At 39.0% G+C, this 19,022-nt stretch overlaps 1 protein-coding gene across 1 annotated transcript in view; it reads left to right on the top strand.

Annotated features, from left to right (window-relative positions):
- Positions 1–19,022, top strand: part of GDPD4 (glycerophosphodiester phosphodiesterase domain containing 4) — a 120,673-nt gene that overhangs the window by 40,368 nt on the left and 61,283 nt on the right. Inside the window, exon 10 of the mRNA XM_008584505.1 lies at positions 10,125–10,281. Within this exon, the coding sequence (XP_008582727.1) occupies positions 10,125–10,281 (157 nt within the window). The remainder of the gene's footprint in view (positions 1–10,124; positions 10,282–19,022) is intronic.

The raw sequence follows: 19,022 nt of genomic DNA, 5'->3' as shown, positions 1-19,022 counted from the left end.
TGTCCTTGAGTGTCAGTTGGGTAGGGTACATTGGCTTTATTCTTGGTGGATGCAGTAATTTAGACTCTGTACAGTTTCTTCAGCTGTAATACACATTTGCTATGTTGGCAAGTCCCTCAATGGCCTAGGGCTGGGGGTTTGTAGCAGCAGTGGCATAGCTTTGCTGGGAGGTAGGCTCACTGTGTTGGTTCTCATGGTGGGTGTGTACCCTGTGGGTCAGTTGCTTCAGTGGCTGGCTCACTGGGAATGGGGTGGTTGAGCTAATTCTCAGGCTAGGGGTGTGGGCGTGTGGTGTGTCAGGATCTGTGGGACTTGTATGCCAATGACAGGGTCACTGAGCTGATTCTCTGGGAGTGGGCCCACCAAGGGCACATCAGCTGGGCTGTTTCTCACTTGGATGTGTGGGCGTGCGATGGTTCAAAACTCAGGGGTGGGTCTGCCAGTGGTGTAACATCTGGCTGTTTCTTTGAGCTGGGGGCATGGGCACACTTTGGCTTAGCTACCTGAGTATGGATCTGCTGTGACTCTTCCACTGCATCACTTCCTGGGTCATGCTTCTCTTGGTAGTTCATGAATGAATCTGCCAAGGGCAGAACCACCCAGCCACTTCTTGGGCTGGAGGTGAGGTCATGGGGCAGTCTTGCCAAGAGGAGAGCTGGCCAGCGTGTTTCAAGCTGTGGGCAAGGTCACAAGGTGGGGCTGTTGAGGGAAAAACTGACCAGCCACGTCTCTGGTCAGAGGTCATGGACATGCTTTAGTTTCTACCAGCTTGGGGAGCATATTCATTATGGTAGGACCCCTGAGCTGTTTTTCTGGGTTGGGACATGAGTGTACAGAACTCAGTTGGCAGGCAGTGGTGGTGGGGAGCTTGTCTGCCAGAGGTGGGTTTACCTGTCTGATCTCTTGCCAGGGGCATGGGCATGCAGCAGTTTGGCTGGCCTGGAGGTGGCTTCCCAGACATGCAGGACCAGATTTACAGCTGCTGATGGGCCCAGGTTCTAAACTTCTGGGATTAAGCATTGTAGCCACTTGTGTGAGTGCATTGGGATGATGGCAGAGTCTTAAGGCTGGGAAGTGCCATGGCTACTGGCCTCTAGGGCAAGGCATGCTCCTGTAGTGACTCTGGTTTCAAGATGGCCCCACGATGGATCTCATGGGAATTATGTTGAACGAATAAAGCCAGTATCAAAAGGTTATGTATTATATGATCCCATTTATTTATCATTTTCAAAGTTAAAAGATTAGAGTGATGGAGAAAAATCAGTGGTTGCCAGAAGTGGAGGAGTAGGGGGAGGTGGCTGTGGCTATAAAAGGTGGCACAAAACTCTTGTATCATTACCATTCTGTATCTTGACTGTGGTGGTGGTCATTTGTCTGCACATGTGATAAAATTATCAGAGAACTAAACACATACACAAATAGGTATATGTAAAACTAATGAAATCTGAATAAGGTTAGTGATTTTATCAACGTCAGTTTCCTTGTGATATTATAGTTGTGCAAGGTGTTACTTTTGGGGGAAACAGGGTTAAGGATATGTGGGATCTCTATGTATTATTTCTTACAAATCCATGTGAATCTATAATCATCTCAAAATAGAAATTTTGAAAGAAGAAATTCCATCAGCGTTTTTTAAAAAAGAGACTGATTCTAAAATCATATTTTAGAATTTTATTCTAAAATTTTAAAACTTTTCTGGGCCCCACATCCTGCTCCAGTTTATGCCTATGTCTTTACCTTCTTTTAAGCAACACTCCTTCAAAGAGTTGTCTATACTACTATAGGAAAGGGAATATTTTTGCTTGCCTTGACTTTTATGGGTTCTTCAGCTGGTCTACAAATTAAATTTACGTAAGACAGATTAAAAGGAGAAAAACACTTTTAATTACATATGCATGGGAGTCCCACAAAAATATGAGACTCAAGGTAAAGATCAGATGGTTGAAGCTTCTGTAGCTCCTGAGCTGCAGACTGGAATTAGGGAGGTGCTTGGGGCTTCTGGCAGGGTTGGGGGATGTGAGGTGTGTGACAGATTATGGGAGGATGAGGAGAGGAAGTATGTGGTGAATAAAGGTTGCCTTGTTATACAGATAAAAGTCTCTCAGGTAATAAAAGTTGTCTCAGAGCAGCTGTTTTCTTAGTACAGATACCTTTAGTAATGAAAATTTCCTTTACAAAAGGACGAGTTTTCAGAGCTACTCTGGTGTCTGCAGTTTCTTAAAATAACTATTTTTAAGTAATCAATATGCCAAAGAGGTATATTTTGGGGCAGCATTTTCTGGTCTCCTGCAGTCAGGAGAGTGTGACTTGGGCTCCAACACTGCCTGTCCTTCCTTTTTCTTCTTTCAATCCCCTTTGAGCCCATTCTAATCAGGCTTCTTCCACACCACTTCACTGAGCTCTTATTAAGATACCAGTGACCTCAAACTTCTCAGACATGATGATAAATTATCAGTTTTTATCTTCACCTCTCAGCATTTGAAAACTCCCTCATTTTTGAAACACTTTCTTCCTTTGACTTCTAGAATATACACTGCCGATTTTCTTTCTGCCTGGCTGTTTCCTGTGTGACTTCTATTAAAATAACAACTTCAGACAAATTAAATTTGGCAGAGTTTATTTAAGCAAAGCATTATTTGAGAATTGGGCAACCCTCAGAATCAGAAGAGGTTCAGATAGCTCTATTCCACAACACGGGCAAGCAGCATTATGGACAGAAAATAGAAGTGAGGTACAGAAACAGCTGGATTGGTTAAGCTTGGCTTTTGCCTCATCTGAGCATGGTCTGATCAGTCGGCCTCCTGTGATTGATTGAAGCTTGGCTGCTGTGATTGGCTGAGACTCAGCTATTTGTTACAAAAGTATACTCCTATGTTAGGCTTTCAGTTAGTTTGCCTACTAAGTTAGGTTTCAGTCCCTTATACAAGGACTCAAGCACCAAGGAATCTGTATCAGTCCGTTTCTATTGCTTATAACAAAAGACCTGGAAATAGGTAATTTATAAAGAGAATGAAATTTATTGCTTACAGTTTCAAAGGCTGGGAAGTCCAAAGTCCAGGGAATACATCTGGTGAGGGTTTTGGTGGTGGCAACAGTGACCCAAGGGTTTCACAAGGCAGAGCAGAGAGAGACAGACTCTCACATGCTCTCTTTTTTTAAGCCCTCAGAACCATGCCCTTGATCACCATTGTGAATCCATTCACTATGGCATGGTCCTACAATCTAATCACTTCTTCAAGGCCCCATCTTTCAATTACCATAATGGGATTTCACACCCTCTTTACACTGTCACCATGGGGACTAAGTTTTGGAGGGGACATTGAACCCAAGGCTGCATTCTCAGGCCAAATTTTGTTTAACACTTCCTTTGCTGGCTCCTCCTCCTCTTATTTATAAAGAATGTCTCATTCTCACCCACCCCAAAGTGAACTTGATTTGACAGTGTTCCTCCTACTTTGTAAAACTGGAAACATGTTGTTGTTCTTTAGAAATGTCTAACATGTTTATATGAAACTTTCACTTGAACATGATATTTTAAAAAAACATTTGGGAAGGGGCAGATATGTCTGTACCTCAAAAGCAAGTAATGTAAACAAGTTGTTTGCATCTTATAAGAAGCTTACGGGAGGCCCTGATAAGGATCTATACAAATACTTTTGGCTGCTGTTATCCCTAGTTCTCTAGTAAAGTTTTAGCATAAAAGCCCAGCCAGCAATGCACTTCTCTGGAAAATACTGAATTGGGTTTTCTAGGGACTGCAGAAACACTCAGACCCTGAAGCAATGTTGACTTCTTTGTGTGGACCAAAAAAGAGAAGTCTGCCAGAAATCACTGACAGTCATAGAAGCTGAGATAGAAAGAGATTGAGAACTTGTGTGTGCCTATTGCCCCCACTCCCTCCCCACCAACTCAGTCTCTGCTTAGCTTTTTAATGGAAATAAATGTAAATGTCACAACTAACATGTATGTGTGTGATCAGTAATTTCTCTCAGTATTGCCTACCCTTCAATATCCATGATGAACAAAATGTCAAAAATTTCAATGAAGTTGTGCCATGCCAAGTCATATTAGAGTCTGAAGCACAAATAAAAGTCAGCAATACTAATCATATCTGTATTTACAATTTAATTTTTTTTTTGTCTTTTTCCGTGTCCGGCAACGGATCGCAACCCTCGGTGTTGCTCCCGCACCTTGCTCAGCTAGTGAGCGGGAACCGGTCTGTATGTGGGATCCGAACCCTCAGCGGGAGCGCCACCGCACTTCCCAAGCGGCGCAGTATAGCAGTGCACCACCGGGCCGGCCCTACAATTTAATTTTTATCATGGACTTTTACATTAATTTTTATTTTAAAAAAATATTGAATTAAAATAGTGTTTACCTTATTTATTGAGTGTTTTGGTCCCTTCTTAAATTTTAGATGTGAAGCAAGTGAAGGACCATCTTCTTTGTTTTCATTTTTTCTGCCTCCTTTTGGACTAACGAAGTATTTTTTTAGGACTTTATTTTCATTATTGGCTTATTAGCTATACCTCTTTTTTTAGTGGTTGTGCTAGAGTTTACAATACAGTCTTTAACATATCATCTTTTCGTTTAAATATTATACATTTTTGTGTAACATATGAGTCTGTTAATGATATACTAACATTTCACTTTTCCCATCATTAGACTTGGTGTTGTCATGAACCTCATGATACATTGTTATGCAATTTTCCATTAAAAAGTCAATTCTGTTTTTAAAAAATTTAGAAGTGAGGAGGAATTTTTTAATATTCTTTCATATATTTATAATTTCTGGCACTCCTCATTCTTTTGGATAGATTTAAGTTTCCAATTTCATTATTTTTCTTTTTTCATAATAACTTATTTTAATTTTTCTTACAGTTAAGGTATACTGTAAATGAATTATATCCTTCCTTTTGTTTGTATGAAAATATTTTCATTTCCCCTTCATTTTTGAAAAATATTTTTGCTGGATATAGAATTCTAAGTTTTCTATTCAGTGTTTAGATTGTTTTCTTTCAGTGTTTAGAATACGTTGTTTCACACTGGAACACCCAGAAATATAAAGCAAGTATTATAGATCTAAAGGGAGAGATAGACTCCAAAACAGTAATAGTTAGGGACTTCAACACACCACTCTCAGCATTAAACAAATCATCTAGATGGAAAATCAATGAAGAAACATTGGATTTGAATGTAGACCAAATGGACCTTTCAGACATTTACAGAACACTTTGTGTTATGGCTGCAGAATACACATTTTTTTTTTTTTTGTCTTTTTTCGTGCCCGGCAACGGATCGGAACCCTCAGTGTCGTGCCCGTACCGGACCGGGACCGGCAACGGGATCGCAACCCTCGGTGTTGCCCCCGCGCCTCGCTCAGCCAGTGAGCGGCTGGTCTGTATGTGGGATCCAAACCCTCGGCAGGAGCGCCACCGCGCTTCCTAAGCAGCGCACTGTAGCAGTGCGCCACCGGGCCGGCCCCAGAATACACATTTTTATAAGCACATCAAACATTCTCCAGGATTGACCATATTTTAGGCCACAAAACAAATCTCAACAAATTTAAAATAATTGAAATCATATAAAGTTTCTTCTCTAACCACAACGGAATAAAACTAGAAATTAATAGCCAGTGGAACTTTCAAAATTTTACAAATACATGGACCGGTCTGTATGCGGGATCCGAACCCTCGGCGGGAGCGCCGCCGTGCTTCCCAAGCGGCGCAATATAGCAGTGCGCCACCGGGCCGGCCCTGAACTTGATATTTTTAATAAACATTTGGAAAGCTCCTAAACATCCAATATGTCAAGAAATTAAGAAGGAAAATTTTTAAATGCTTTGAAACAAATGAAAACAAACAAAACATATTAAAACCTGTGGGATACAGCCAAATGAGTACTAAGAGGGAATTATATATCAATAACACCTACATAAAGAAAAGTAGAAAGATTTCAAATAAATGATCTAACAGTGCCTCCCAAAGAAATAGAAAAGCAAGAACAAATCAAACTCAAAATTAGTGGAAGGAGAGAAATAACAAAGATCAAAGCAAAAGTAAATTCATTAGAGATATTAAAAATTATACAAAAAAATTGATGAAGCAAATCTGATGTACCTTTAGCTAAACTAATAAAGAAAAAAGAAAAAGACTCAAGTTAATTAAATCAGAAGTGAAAAAGGAGATGTTACAACTGATAACAGAGAAATACAAAGTATCTTAAGAGACTATTATGAATAACTGTATGCTAACAAACTGGAAAATGTAGACGATATCGATAAATTCCTGGACACATACAATTTAGCAAGGTTAAATCATAAAGAATCAGGAAACCTAAACAGACTAATAATGTGTAATGAGATTAAAGCAATAATAAAAATTTTCCCACAAAGAAAACCCCAGGACCATATGGTTTCACTGCTGAATTCTGCCAAACATTTAAAGAAGAATTAATACCAATTCATCTCAAACTCTTCTGAAAAATTGAAGAGGGAATACTTCCAAACTAATTATATGTAGCCAGCATTAACCTCATACCAAAACTGGAAAAAGACACAACGAAAAAAGAAAGCTACACACCAGTATCCCTAATAAACACAGATGTGAAAATCCTCAACAAAATACTAGCAAACTGAATCCATTATTAAGACCATTCACCACAATCAAGTGGGATTCATCCCAGGGGGTTGAGGATGATTGAACATACACAATAAGCATCACATCAACAGATTAAGGGGGAAAAAATGATCATTTCAATAGATGCAGAAAAAGCATGTGATAAAATACAGCATTCCTTCATGATAAAAGCCCTCAACAAATTGTGTATAGAAGGAACATACCTCAACACAATAAAGCTCATATATGACAGACCCACCACTAAGATCATATTAAATGGGGAAAAGATGAAAGCTTTTCTTCTAAGAGCTGGAACAGACAAGAATGCCCATTCTCTCCAGTCTTATTCAATATAGTACTGGAAGTCCAAGCCAGACCAATTAGGCAAGAGAAAGTAATAAAGGGCATCCAAATTGGAAAAGAGGAAGTCAAATTATCTCTGTTTGCAGATGGTATCTTATATATAGAAAACCCTAAAAGCTCCACCAAAAAACCTCTTAAAACTGATAAATGAATTCAGTAAAGTTGCATTATACAAAATCAACATACAACAATTAGTAATGTGTCTATACACCAATAATGAGCCAGATGAAAAAGAAATCAAGAAAGCAATTTCATTTATAATAGCTACAAAAAACAAACAAACAAACAAAAACACAACCTAAAATACTTAGGAGTTAATTTAACCAAGGAGGTGAAAGATCTCTACAAGGAATATTATAAAGCACTGGTGAAAGAAATTGAAGAGAACACAAAGAAATAGAAAGACATCCCATGTTTATGCATTGGAAGAATTAAAATTGTAAAAACGACCATACTGCCAAGAGCAATCTACAGATTTAATACAATACTTTTCAAAATACAATAGCATTCTTCACTGAAATAGAAAAAAAAAATTATAAAATTTGTATGTAACCAGAAAAGACCCCAGATAGCCAAAGCAATTGAGAAAGAAACAAACAAAAAAGCTACATGACTTCAAAATATACTACAAAGCTATAATAATCAAAACACTATGGCATTTGCACAAAAACAGACACACAGACCAATGGAACAGAATAGAGAACCCAGAAATCAAGCCATATATTTACAACCAACTGGTTTTTCAGCAAAGGCACCAATCATATTCATTGGGGAAAGGTAGTCTGTTCAGTAAATGGTAGTGGGAAAACTGTATATTCATATGTAGGAGAATGAAACTAGACCCCTGTCTCTCACCATATACAAAACTCAAAATGGATTGATGCCTTAGTAAGACCGCAAACTATGAAACTACTAGAAGAAAACAGGGAAAATGTTTTAGGACATTGGGCTGGGCAAAGACTTTATGAAGAGGACCTCAAAAGCATAGGCAACCAAAGCAAAAATAGAGAAATGGCATTATATCAAACTAAAAAGCTTCTGCACAGCAAAAGAAGCAATCAACAGAATGAAGAGACAACCTAGAGAATTGGAGAAAGCATTTGCCAATCTGGCAAAGGATTGATATCCAGAATATATAAGGAACTCAAACAACTCAAAAGCAAACAAACAAAAAACCAAATAATCCAATGAAAAATGGGCGACTGAGTTGAATAGACATTTCTCAAAAGAAGATGTAGACATAGCCAACAAGTATATTCTCTACCCCTGATTCATACTCCCAACCAATATATATATGAAAAAATGCTCAGCATCACTAATTATCAGGGAAGTGCAAATCAAAACCACAATGAGATATTATATTCATTTCTGTTGCTTATAACAAAATACCTGAAACTGGGTAATTTGTAAGGGAATGAAATTTATTTGTTACGGTTTGGAGGCTGGGAAGTCCAAGGTCCAGGGAACACATCTGGTGAGGGCCTTCTCCTTGGTGCACAGTCCTGTGGAGACACAGGGTTTCACATGGCAAGAATGGGCTGACACGAGGTGGGAAAGGAGAAAGAGAAGAAGGGGGTTAGTGAGAAATTGGTAAAGGGCCACAAAAAATGATTACATTGCGTAATGTTGAATATACTAATTATCCTGATTTGCACATCACATATTGCAGATAGTATTGATATTCAACACTGTGCCCCACAGATATGCACACTCAATCATGTTTCAATAAATAAATAGAAAGAATGGGATGATCAAGAGAGAAATAATCTTCTCAATTGCCTTCCTTATAAATCCATCAGAACTACACCCATTACTCCATGAATGGATCAATCCATTCACCAGGGCATAGTCCTCATATTATAATCACCTCTTAAAGGCCCCATGTTTCAAATACCATAATTGGATTTCCTGCTCTCTGAACACCATTACAATGGAGATCAAGTTTCCAATACATGAGCTTATGGGGGACACATTTGCCCCATAGCAGATATCATCTCACTCCAGTTAGAATGGCTATTATCAAAAAGACAGAAAATAATGAATGTTAGCGAGGATGCAGAGAAAGGGGAACTCTTATACACTGTTGGTGGGGATTTAAATTAGTACAGTCATTATGGAAAATGGGAGTTCCTCAAAAAACTAAATATAGAACTACCATATGGTCCAGCAATCTCACTACTGGGTACATATCCAAAGGAAGGAGATCAGTATATTGAAGAGATATTTACACTCCCATGTTTGTTGCAGCACTAGTCACAATAGGCAAGATATGAAATCAACCCATGTCCATCAACAGATGAATGGATAAAGAAAATGTGTATATACACAATTAAATATTATGCTCCCATAAAAAGTAATGAATTCTTGTCATTCATGGCAACGTGGATGAGCTTATGAAATCAACCCATGTCCATCAACAGATGAATGGATAAAGAAAATGTGTATATACACAATGAAATATTATGCTCCCATAAAAAGTAATGAATTCTTGTCATTCATGGCAACGTGGATGAGCTTTGGAGGACATTATATTAAAAGAAGTAAGCCAGGAGCAGAAAGAGAAATACTGTGTGTTCTCACTCATATATGGAAGCTAAGAAAGTTGAAACTTAGAAGTAGAGAGTATTATGGTGATGACCAGAGGCTGGAAAGGGTATGGGGGAGGGGAGATAGTGAGAAGTTGGTTAACAGATACAAAAATACAGAGAGATAGAAGGAATGATAAGAATATCTAGGGTTCTATAGCACTGCAGGGTGACTATAATTAAACAACAATTTATTGTATACTTTCAATTAGCTAGAAGAGAGGATTTTGAATGTTACCAACACAAAGAAATGATAAATGTTTGAGGTAAAGGGGAAACTGTACATGCTGTTTTCCTGATGTCAGAAAGCCCCTAAGTAGAGAAGCTACTCTTTTACCATCACTAATATGATTGCATGTCATAAAAGATTGATCCTTAGGGCAGAAAAATACATCAAAGTATAAATGGCTGGTATTTAGTCCTTTGCTGAGATTTGAGAGGGAGTAAGAAGCCCTAGTAAGATTTCGTAACCTTGAAGGGCTTTCTGGGGATCCTGTCTGCTAAGGTGGCTAAGTTCATCCTATCCAACCCTGCCCCTCTTTTCCACCTCTGCCTGCAGTTATGATGAGGTGCCTTTTCTCATGCATGACTATGACCTGAGAAGAACAACTAATATCAGGGAAGTCCTGCCAGAAGCTGCCTTAAATTATACTGCCTCCTTCCGTTGGGATTTTCTGTCGACACTGAATGCAGGCAAATGGTTTCTACAAACAGGGGTAAGACACATTTCCTAGTTCCACAGACCTGCATTGAATCTCTCTCCTGAAGAGGGTCATGTGCTGCTCCTGGAGAGAAAGGCCATAGGTATTAGTCCATTTTCTGTTTCTTATAGCAGGATACCTACTAAGCTGGGGAATGTAAAAAGAACAGAAGTTTATTTCTTATAATTCCAAAGGCCCAGAAGTCCAGTGTTGAGGGGGCGCATCCGGTGAAGGCCTTTTTCTTGCTGAGGACTCTACAGAGTCCTGTCGTGATGCAGGGTATCACATAGCAAGGGCTGAGCAAGACTGTGTTAATGTGTTCACGTGCTCTCTTTATAAAGGCACTAGTCCATACTCATGATAACCCATTGATCTGTCAACCCACTAATATGTCAACTCCATTTATGAGGGCAGGGCCCTCACGATCCAATCACCTCCTAAAGGTTCCAACTTTCTATACTGCCACAGTGGGGATTAAGCTCTCACAGAAGCTTTGGAGGGGATAACCATTCAGACCATAGCACCATAGGGTGAAGATCGGCAAATGTATACACAATTTCATCCTAGTTTTGGTAGCAGGACTATAGAATTGGCAGGAGGGCTTTTCTGGAAATGCAATGAATCTAATTGATGCTTCCTACAGTTACTAGAAAGTCTGAAGACAAAGTCATAAACTTACTGTTGTCATGTAATTTCTTTTTACCCAGGCATTTCATAAACTTTTACAGAGTGCCTGCTATGTGCATATTATTTTCCTGTATGTTTTGAGTAGCTCACAGTCATATAGATGAGGCAGACTAGGAAGAATATTCTCAGTTCTCTCTTTTTGTCACCACAAGAAATATTTATTGAGCATCTAGTGGCTATGAGGCACATGGAATATTATGGTGAATAAGCATAAATCCAATCCTAATGGAGTTCACAGCCTACTGTGAGAAATAGACAATTATGATACTTTGTGATAAGTGCTAAACTAGAGTTAATTTCAGGTTGCTTCAGGAGCACACAAGAACAACTTCTAAATGTCTGAGGGATGGGGATGGGGAATTCTGGAAGGAGATGTATAGGATAATAATGGGCATGGTAATGTACAAAGCATGTGCTATGCAATGTAATTTTGAGGCAAGAATGAATGGTTTCTCTTGAGGAAGTTGGAGAGTACTTCATACAGAGGTACCATTTGAGCTGAGGAAGATCATTGCTAAGGGGAATTGTGGACAGTGATGGTGATGTGTATTGGAGATTACAATCTATTGGAGCTGGAGGAGGTATGGGATATGTGTATGAAAGAGGGAGAGGGAAGAAACAATTGAGGGAAGAAACAGTCGAGGGAAGGAGAGAAGGAAAGAAAGGAGGGGTAATGAGTAATTAGGAGAATAATCTAGAAAACATGTTGAAGGGAGATTATAGCAATGCTTAAAGAACAAGTTAGAGAGTTTAGAATTATCCTTGAATATTTTAAAGTGGGTAAAAGGTCAGATTTCCTTTTGATAAAGTTCAAGCCTGCCTTCTCAGGGTAGATTAAATGAAACAAAACAATTTATATTTTCCAGCTTATCTTATGGCTAGGGGAAATCCATGTGACGTAGGTTATGCTACATCAAATATACTCATTTGAGACTTTGATTTTGAAAATAAACATCTCAAGAGAGTAGACAGCATGCATCCATATTGTTAGCAGGTGGCAGCAGAGATAGTATGGTATGGAGATCAGCTGTGATAATAGTTCCTTTATCAGGCAATAGTGTAATTAAGAAAATTAATATTAAGGGATTTTTTTGTTGTGTACTAAGGGTAGAATGGAATTTTATTTATATTTGGTGTTAATCCTGAGGGCTATTTGATCATGTTTCAAGTAAAAATACTGAAGAGTGAAGAATTATGTAAGGATGGACTTATCTACTGAGACTCCACTTCAGATTCATTCTATTAACTAGTGTTAAATATAAGAGGGCCGGCCCGGTGGCGCACTGGATAGTGCGCCGCTTGGGAAGCGCGGCGGCGCTCCTGTCCGAGGGTTCGGAGCCCACATATGGACCGGTTCCTGCTCACTGGCTGAGCGGGGGCGGGAGCAACACCGAGGGTTGCAATCCCGTTGCCGGTCCCCGGTCCGGTACGGGGGCAACACTGAGGGTTGCGATCCGTTGCCGGACACGGAAAAAAGACAAAAGACAAAAAAAAAAAAAAAAATAAGAGATAGCTGAAAGTGCATTTGCTATTACTGTAGTTCCTCAGAATATTTGGCTTCATAGGAGTATGTAGCCTATAAGTGCTGTTTCCTTAGGTGAAAACAATGGAATTACTCTGATATTCCAGGTTTCTGTGTATATTTAGGTTCTGTAATATGTCTCATCATGCATTAATAAATATGCACATAAAAACTGGAGATGCTCCATTAGCATGTATATGTATGGAATTAGTTATAGTTAATGTTTTAGCAAAAGTATGTTTTACAATTACAAATAGATCTATGACCCAGTAATAAATCATATTGAGGAACTTGTACTTTACCTGGCTGTGTCTTGCCCAGCCATGGCTATTAGGCACTCATGTTTGCCCAGCTGTGCCCCACTCTGCTGTAACCAAGACCCTCACCCAGATGTTATACAGACCCAGCTGCAGCTGCAGCTCCACCTTGTTTCACATTGCGGTTACCACACACTGCCGTAACAGAATTTTCTATTCTGCTTCTCTCGCTGTAATTTTCCACCTGAGACAGAGTCATAACCACATAAGATCATAAGATCACTTCTCTTGCCTTGTTACAAAAACCTGGAAGTGCTATGATATAAAAATAACAGCCCCGCTGTGTTTAGGGCTCAGCCTTTGGACAGGAGTCTGCTGGGTCAATGCTGGCATATCAATAAATTCTGTTTCCTGTTTTAAGTCTCGGTGTTTCCTGCCTCTCCCTGTGAGTTCACAGTAGTCCGCTGCAACAATATGACCCAGCTATTACACTTCTGGATATATACCCAGAGGAATGGAAACCATCATGTGAAAGGGATACCTGTACTTCCATGTTTATTGCAGTGCTATTTACAATAGCCAAGAGTTGGAACCAGTCTAAATGCCCATTGTTGGATGAGTGGATAAGGAAAATGTGGTATATGTACACAATGGAATACTACTATGCTATATATAAAAAAATGAAATACTACCATTTGCAGCAACATGGATGGACTTAGAGAAAATTATATTAAGTGAAATAAGCCAGACACAGAAAGAGAAATACTGCATGTTCTCACTTATTTGTGGGAACTAATAAAAATAAATAAATAAATATACAAACAAATAACTGGGGGTGGGGGAAGAAGACACAACAATCACAATAATTCCTTGAACTTGTTAAGACAAATGAATAGATATGATGTTGATGGTGGGGGAGGTGGGAAAAGGAGGAATTGATAAAGGGACGAAAATCAACCATGTTGTGTATTGATATATTAAAATTTTTTAAAAAGTGTGTTTTAGATGAAAAGGCTGTAATTGTCTTGTATCTTATGTGTAATATATGGCTTATAAAATTCTTACTAGGATTTGTAGAATTAAACTTGCTCCTAAAATTGAGCCAAAGTTTCATCAGGCTGATAGGTTTCATGGAGCAGTAGGGTTGATGAGTGAGTGGCTGATAATTTTAATTAACTGATGATTTTTCTTGGTGGTTTTTGTTGGGACTTAGTGGTCCTTATTGTTGCAAGACAACAGTAATCATTTTTTTATGTCAGTTGTCATGGCTAGATGCCATGTAGGAACTATGACAATTAATATTTAATATTTTTATTAAATATCCTCCTTGTTTTTGATTTTCAAAACACTTCTTCAAAATCATCTCCTGACAAGAGAAACCCTGTACTGCTGGTACAAGGGAGGAGTGTGTGTGTGTGTGGGGGGGGTTAGCATCTCCTATGGCAGATGCCTGCAGATTCCAGAGGGGAACTACATGCGGAGTCACTCCTGCCCCCTCAGTCCCTGACAGCTGCTGGATGTTGCCATTTTGGGAAAGGAGCTGGGGGGACTCAGAGTCCTGCCAACACAGCAGGCTCCATACACCCCAGTAGAGAGCAGGCAGGGGAAGAGAGGAGCACATTGGCTGCCTAGGTGCACACCTTCCTTCCCTTCAGGATCTCATAGCTTCCATCTGACTCATTGGCCCCCCACCCCAGCAGACAGTGAGTAGGGACTGCGCCAGTCCCTGTGATTGTTACCTGGACCCATGCCCTCCATCCCCTGGAAGCTCAGAGTCTTGACTGACATAGGGGTACTACTTGTGCCATTGGAGAGTGGGGGGAGCATACCTGCCACTTGTATCCACACAGTCCTTGCCCCAGAACATCAGCCCCACCCAACTCAGAGACCTCTCTTGCCCCCCACCCCAGCAGGCAGTGAGCAGAAACTGCACTGCTCCCCTGCACTAGTTGCCTGGATATACACCCTCCTTCCATGGGAGCTCAGAGCTCTGCCTGATGCAGCAAGCCCAGCAGCACCAATGGAGAGTGTGTGGTGGGTGTGCAAGCTGCCTAGATCCACACCACCTTCCCTGAGAGCCCAGAGTCCTGCTGAGACAGTGGCCCACCTGCACCAGCAGAGAAGCTGTGGGGAGCGAACTGGCACTTGCTATTGTGCTCACCTGGAAGGAAACTTAGAATATCCAACCCAACTATCAATATAGAACACTTCTACAGGTGAGTCTCTCTCTGCAAAAACCACTCCAAAATGTAAAGAAATGACCACCCCACCAGATGCCCAGAAATCAGTGCAGAGATACAAGAAGCATGAAAAAACAGGGAAACATGACCCCCCCAGAGAAGACTTCAGTTCTCCAATACTAGACCTCTAGCAACAGGAAACTAGTGAATCACCTGAAGAGGAATCCCAAATGGCAATACTAAGGAAACAACACGATGCAAGAAAAAATAGAAATCACCATGAAGTAAAACTAACAAACAATCTGGGCATGTATGAGAACTTCAACAAAGAGATAGAAACAATGAAAAAGAACCAAGCAGAAATCCTTGAACTGAAGAATTCATTCTATGAAATAAAAAATGCGACTGAGAGCATAAGCAGCAGGCTGGCAGAAACAGAAAAAAAGAATTACTGAACTAAAAGAGTTTTTGAATTAACACAGTTGGACCAAAAACAAACAACCCCCCCCCAAAAAACCCCACAAACAAACAACAACAAAAAAAACAAACAAAAAAGAATTTTAAAAAATGAAGAAAACCTATGAGATCTTTCTGATGACCTTAAGCTTACAAACATCTGTATTATGGGTGGCCCAGAAGTGGAAAAGAAAGAAAAAGACATTGAAAGCCTGTCTAATGAAATAATAGTTGAAGTCTTCCCAAGTATTGGGAGATATACGGTCTTACAGATCCAAGAAGTTCAAAGATCCCCAAACATATTCAACCCAAAAAGGACCTCCCTGAGACACACTATACTCAAATTGTCAAAAGTCAAAGACAAAGAATTCTAAGCAGCAAGAGAAAAGCATCAATCATCTATAAGCAAGTCCCCATCATGCCAATAGCAATTTCTCAACAGAAACCCTACAGGCCAGGAGAGAATGGGATGACACATTCAAAGTGCTAAAAGCAAAAAACTGCCAACCAAGAATACAATACCCAGCAAAGCTTCCCTTCAGAAATGAAGGAGAAATAGTCTCTTTCCTAGACAAACAAAACCTGCAGGAATTCACCACCACAAGACCAGCCCTTCAATAAATCCTTGAGGGAGTTCTACATCTGGAATCAAAAGAGCAATATATACAACCATAAATACACAAGAAAAAATAAAAACTGCAAGTTGAACAGATATGCAAATAAGAAAGGGAAAGAAAATGTATCATCACTACAAAAAGATATAAAGCAGCAAAGACAAACAATAAAAGGGAAAGAAGGGAACTAAAGAAATATAAAACAACCATAAAAAAGTTTAATAAAATGGCAGGAGCAAGGCAATACCTTTCAGTAACAACCCTGAATGTAAATGGATTAAATTCCCCACTTAAAAGATACAGACTGGCTGAATGGATTAAAAACTGGACTCAACTATATGCTTCCTGCAAGAAACTTACTTCACCAATATAAGACACATAGACTAATAGTGAAGGGATGGAAAAAGAAAATCCACACAAATGGAAACCAAAAACAAGCAGGAGTTGCCATACTTATATCAGGTAAAATAGACTTCAAACCAAGAACTATAAAAAGAGGCAAAGAAGATATAACAACCATGAATATATATGCACCCAACATTGGAGCACCCAGATATATAAAGCAATTGTTATTGGATCTAAAGAGAGAGATAGACCCCAGCATGCCTCTCATTGTACAGTTCATCTACACAAAGAATTAGCAGAGAAATATTGGATGTTAACAGCACTTAAGACCAATTGGACTTGACAGACATTTACAGAACATTTCATCCAACAACTGTAGAATATACATCCTTCTCATCAGCACATGGATCATTCTCCAGGACAGACCACATGTTAGGTCACAAATCAAGTCTCAACAAATTTTAAAAGACTGAAATCATATCAAGTATATTTTTAGACCACCATGGAATAAAATTAGAAATTAACAACAAACAAAACTTGGACACTATATGAATACATGGAAATTAAGCAACCTCCTCCTGAACAACCAATGAGTCAAAGATGAAATAAAGCAGGAAATAAAAAAGAAATAAAAATAAATCCTTGAAACAATGAAAATACAAGCACTATTTACCAAAATCTATGGCATAGTACAAAAGCAGTACAAAGAGATCAGTTTATTACAATAAATGCTTACATTGGAAGAATGAAAAGACTTTAAACAACCTAATGTTACACCTCAGAGAACTAGAAAAACAAGAACAATCCAATCCCAAAATTAGTAGACAGAAAGAAATAATTAAGATTAGAGCAGAACTAAATGAAATAGAGACCAAAAAAAAAAAAAAAAAGATACAAAAGATCCACAAAACAAAAAGTTAGTTTTTTGAGAAAATAAACAAAATAGACAAACCATTAGCTAGACTAAAAAAGAGAGAAGACCCAAATAACAAATTTTAGAAATTAAAAAGGAGACATTACAATCGATACAAAGGAAATCCAGTAAATTATTAGAGACTATTGTGAACAAAACTCTATGGCAACAAATTTGAAAATATGGAGGACATGGATAAATTACTGCACATATGCAAACTGCCAAGATGGGATCAAGAAGAAATAGAAAACTTGAACAGGCTAATAATGAGCAATGAGATTGAAGCAGTAACAACAGTCTCCCAACAAAGAAAAGCACAGGACTGGATAGATTCACTGGTGAATTCTACCAAGTCTTTAAAGAAAAAATAATACTTATCTCCTTCAAACTATTCCAAGAAAATGAAACAGAAGCCATTCTCCCAAACTCATTCTATGAGGCCAGCATTACCCTGTTACCAAAATCAGACAAATATACAACAAAAAAGAAAAATACAGGCCAATATCCTTGATGAATATAGATGCATATCCTCAACAAAATATTAGCAAACAGAATACAACACCATATCAAAAAGATTAGGCACCATGATCAAGTGGGATTAATCTCAGAGATGTAAGGATGGTTCAACATACTCAAATCAATAAATGTGATACACATATTAGCAAACAGAATACAACACCATATCAAAAAGATTAGGCACCATGATCAAGTGGGATTCATCTCAGAGATGTAAGGATGGTTCAACATACTCAAATCAATAAATGTGATACAACACATTGACAAAATCACGCACAAAACCATATGATTATTTCAATAGGTGCAGAAAAAACATTTGACAAAATTCAACATCCTTTCATGATAAAGACTCTCAACAAATTAGGTACAGAAGGAAAGTGCTTCAACACAATTAAAACCATATATGACAAACCCACCACCAACATCATCAAGAATGGAGAAAAGCTGAAAGCTTTTACTTTAAGAACAGGAACAGGACAAGGATGCCCACTCTCACAACTCCTATTTAAAATAGTATTGAAAGTAGTAGCCAGAGCAATCAGGCAAGAGAAAGAAAGTACACCCAGATTGGAAAGGATGAAGTCCAGTTGTCCCTGTTTGGAGATGACATGATCCTATGTATAGGAAAACCTAAAGACGCTACCAAAAAAATTCGAGAGCTAATAAACAAATTCAGTAAAGTTTGAGGATACCAAATCAATACATAAAAAATCAGCAATTTTATACACCAGCAATGAACTAGCAGAAAAAGAAATCAAGTAAGCAAGCCCATTACAATAGCTACCAATAAAATAAAATACCTAGGAATAAATGTAACCAAGGAGGTGAAAGAGCACTACTATGAGAGCTACAAATCATTGCTGAAAGAAATTAAAGGGGACACAAAAAGATGGAAAAGCATTCTACATTTATGGATTGGAAGAATTGACATTGCATAAATGTGGCTTAAAACCAGGAGAAAAACTACTCATTAAAAAAAAAAAGATCCAGAAAAGACAGCAGATAGAATTATCACAAAGAGGGCCGGCCCGGTGGCGCACTGGATAGTGCGCCGCTTGGGAAGCGCGGCGGCGCTCCCGCCCGAGGGTTCGGATCCCACATACAGACTGGTTCCCGCTCACTGGCTGAGCGAGGCGCGGGAGCAACACCGAGGGTTGCGATCCCGTTGCCGGTCCCCGGTCCGGTACGGGGGCAACACTGAGGGTTGCGATCCATTGCCGGACACGGAAAAAGAACAAAAAAAGACAAAAAAAAAAAAAAAAAAAA

This window comes from Galeopterus variegatus, unplaced genomic scaffold (genome assembly GCF_000696425.1).
Source record: "Galeopterus variegatus unplaced genomic scaffold, G_variegatus-3.0.2 Scaffold3284, whole genome shotgun sequence".
Taxonomy (NCBI): Eukaryota; Metazoa; Chordata; class Mammalia; order Dermoptera; family Cynocephalidae; genus Galeopterus; species Galeopterus variegatus.
Note: the sequence above shows the minus strand (reverse complement) of the source record. Positions and strands in the feature narration are given on the sequence as shown.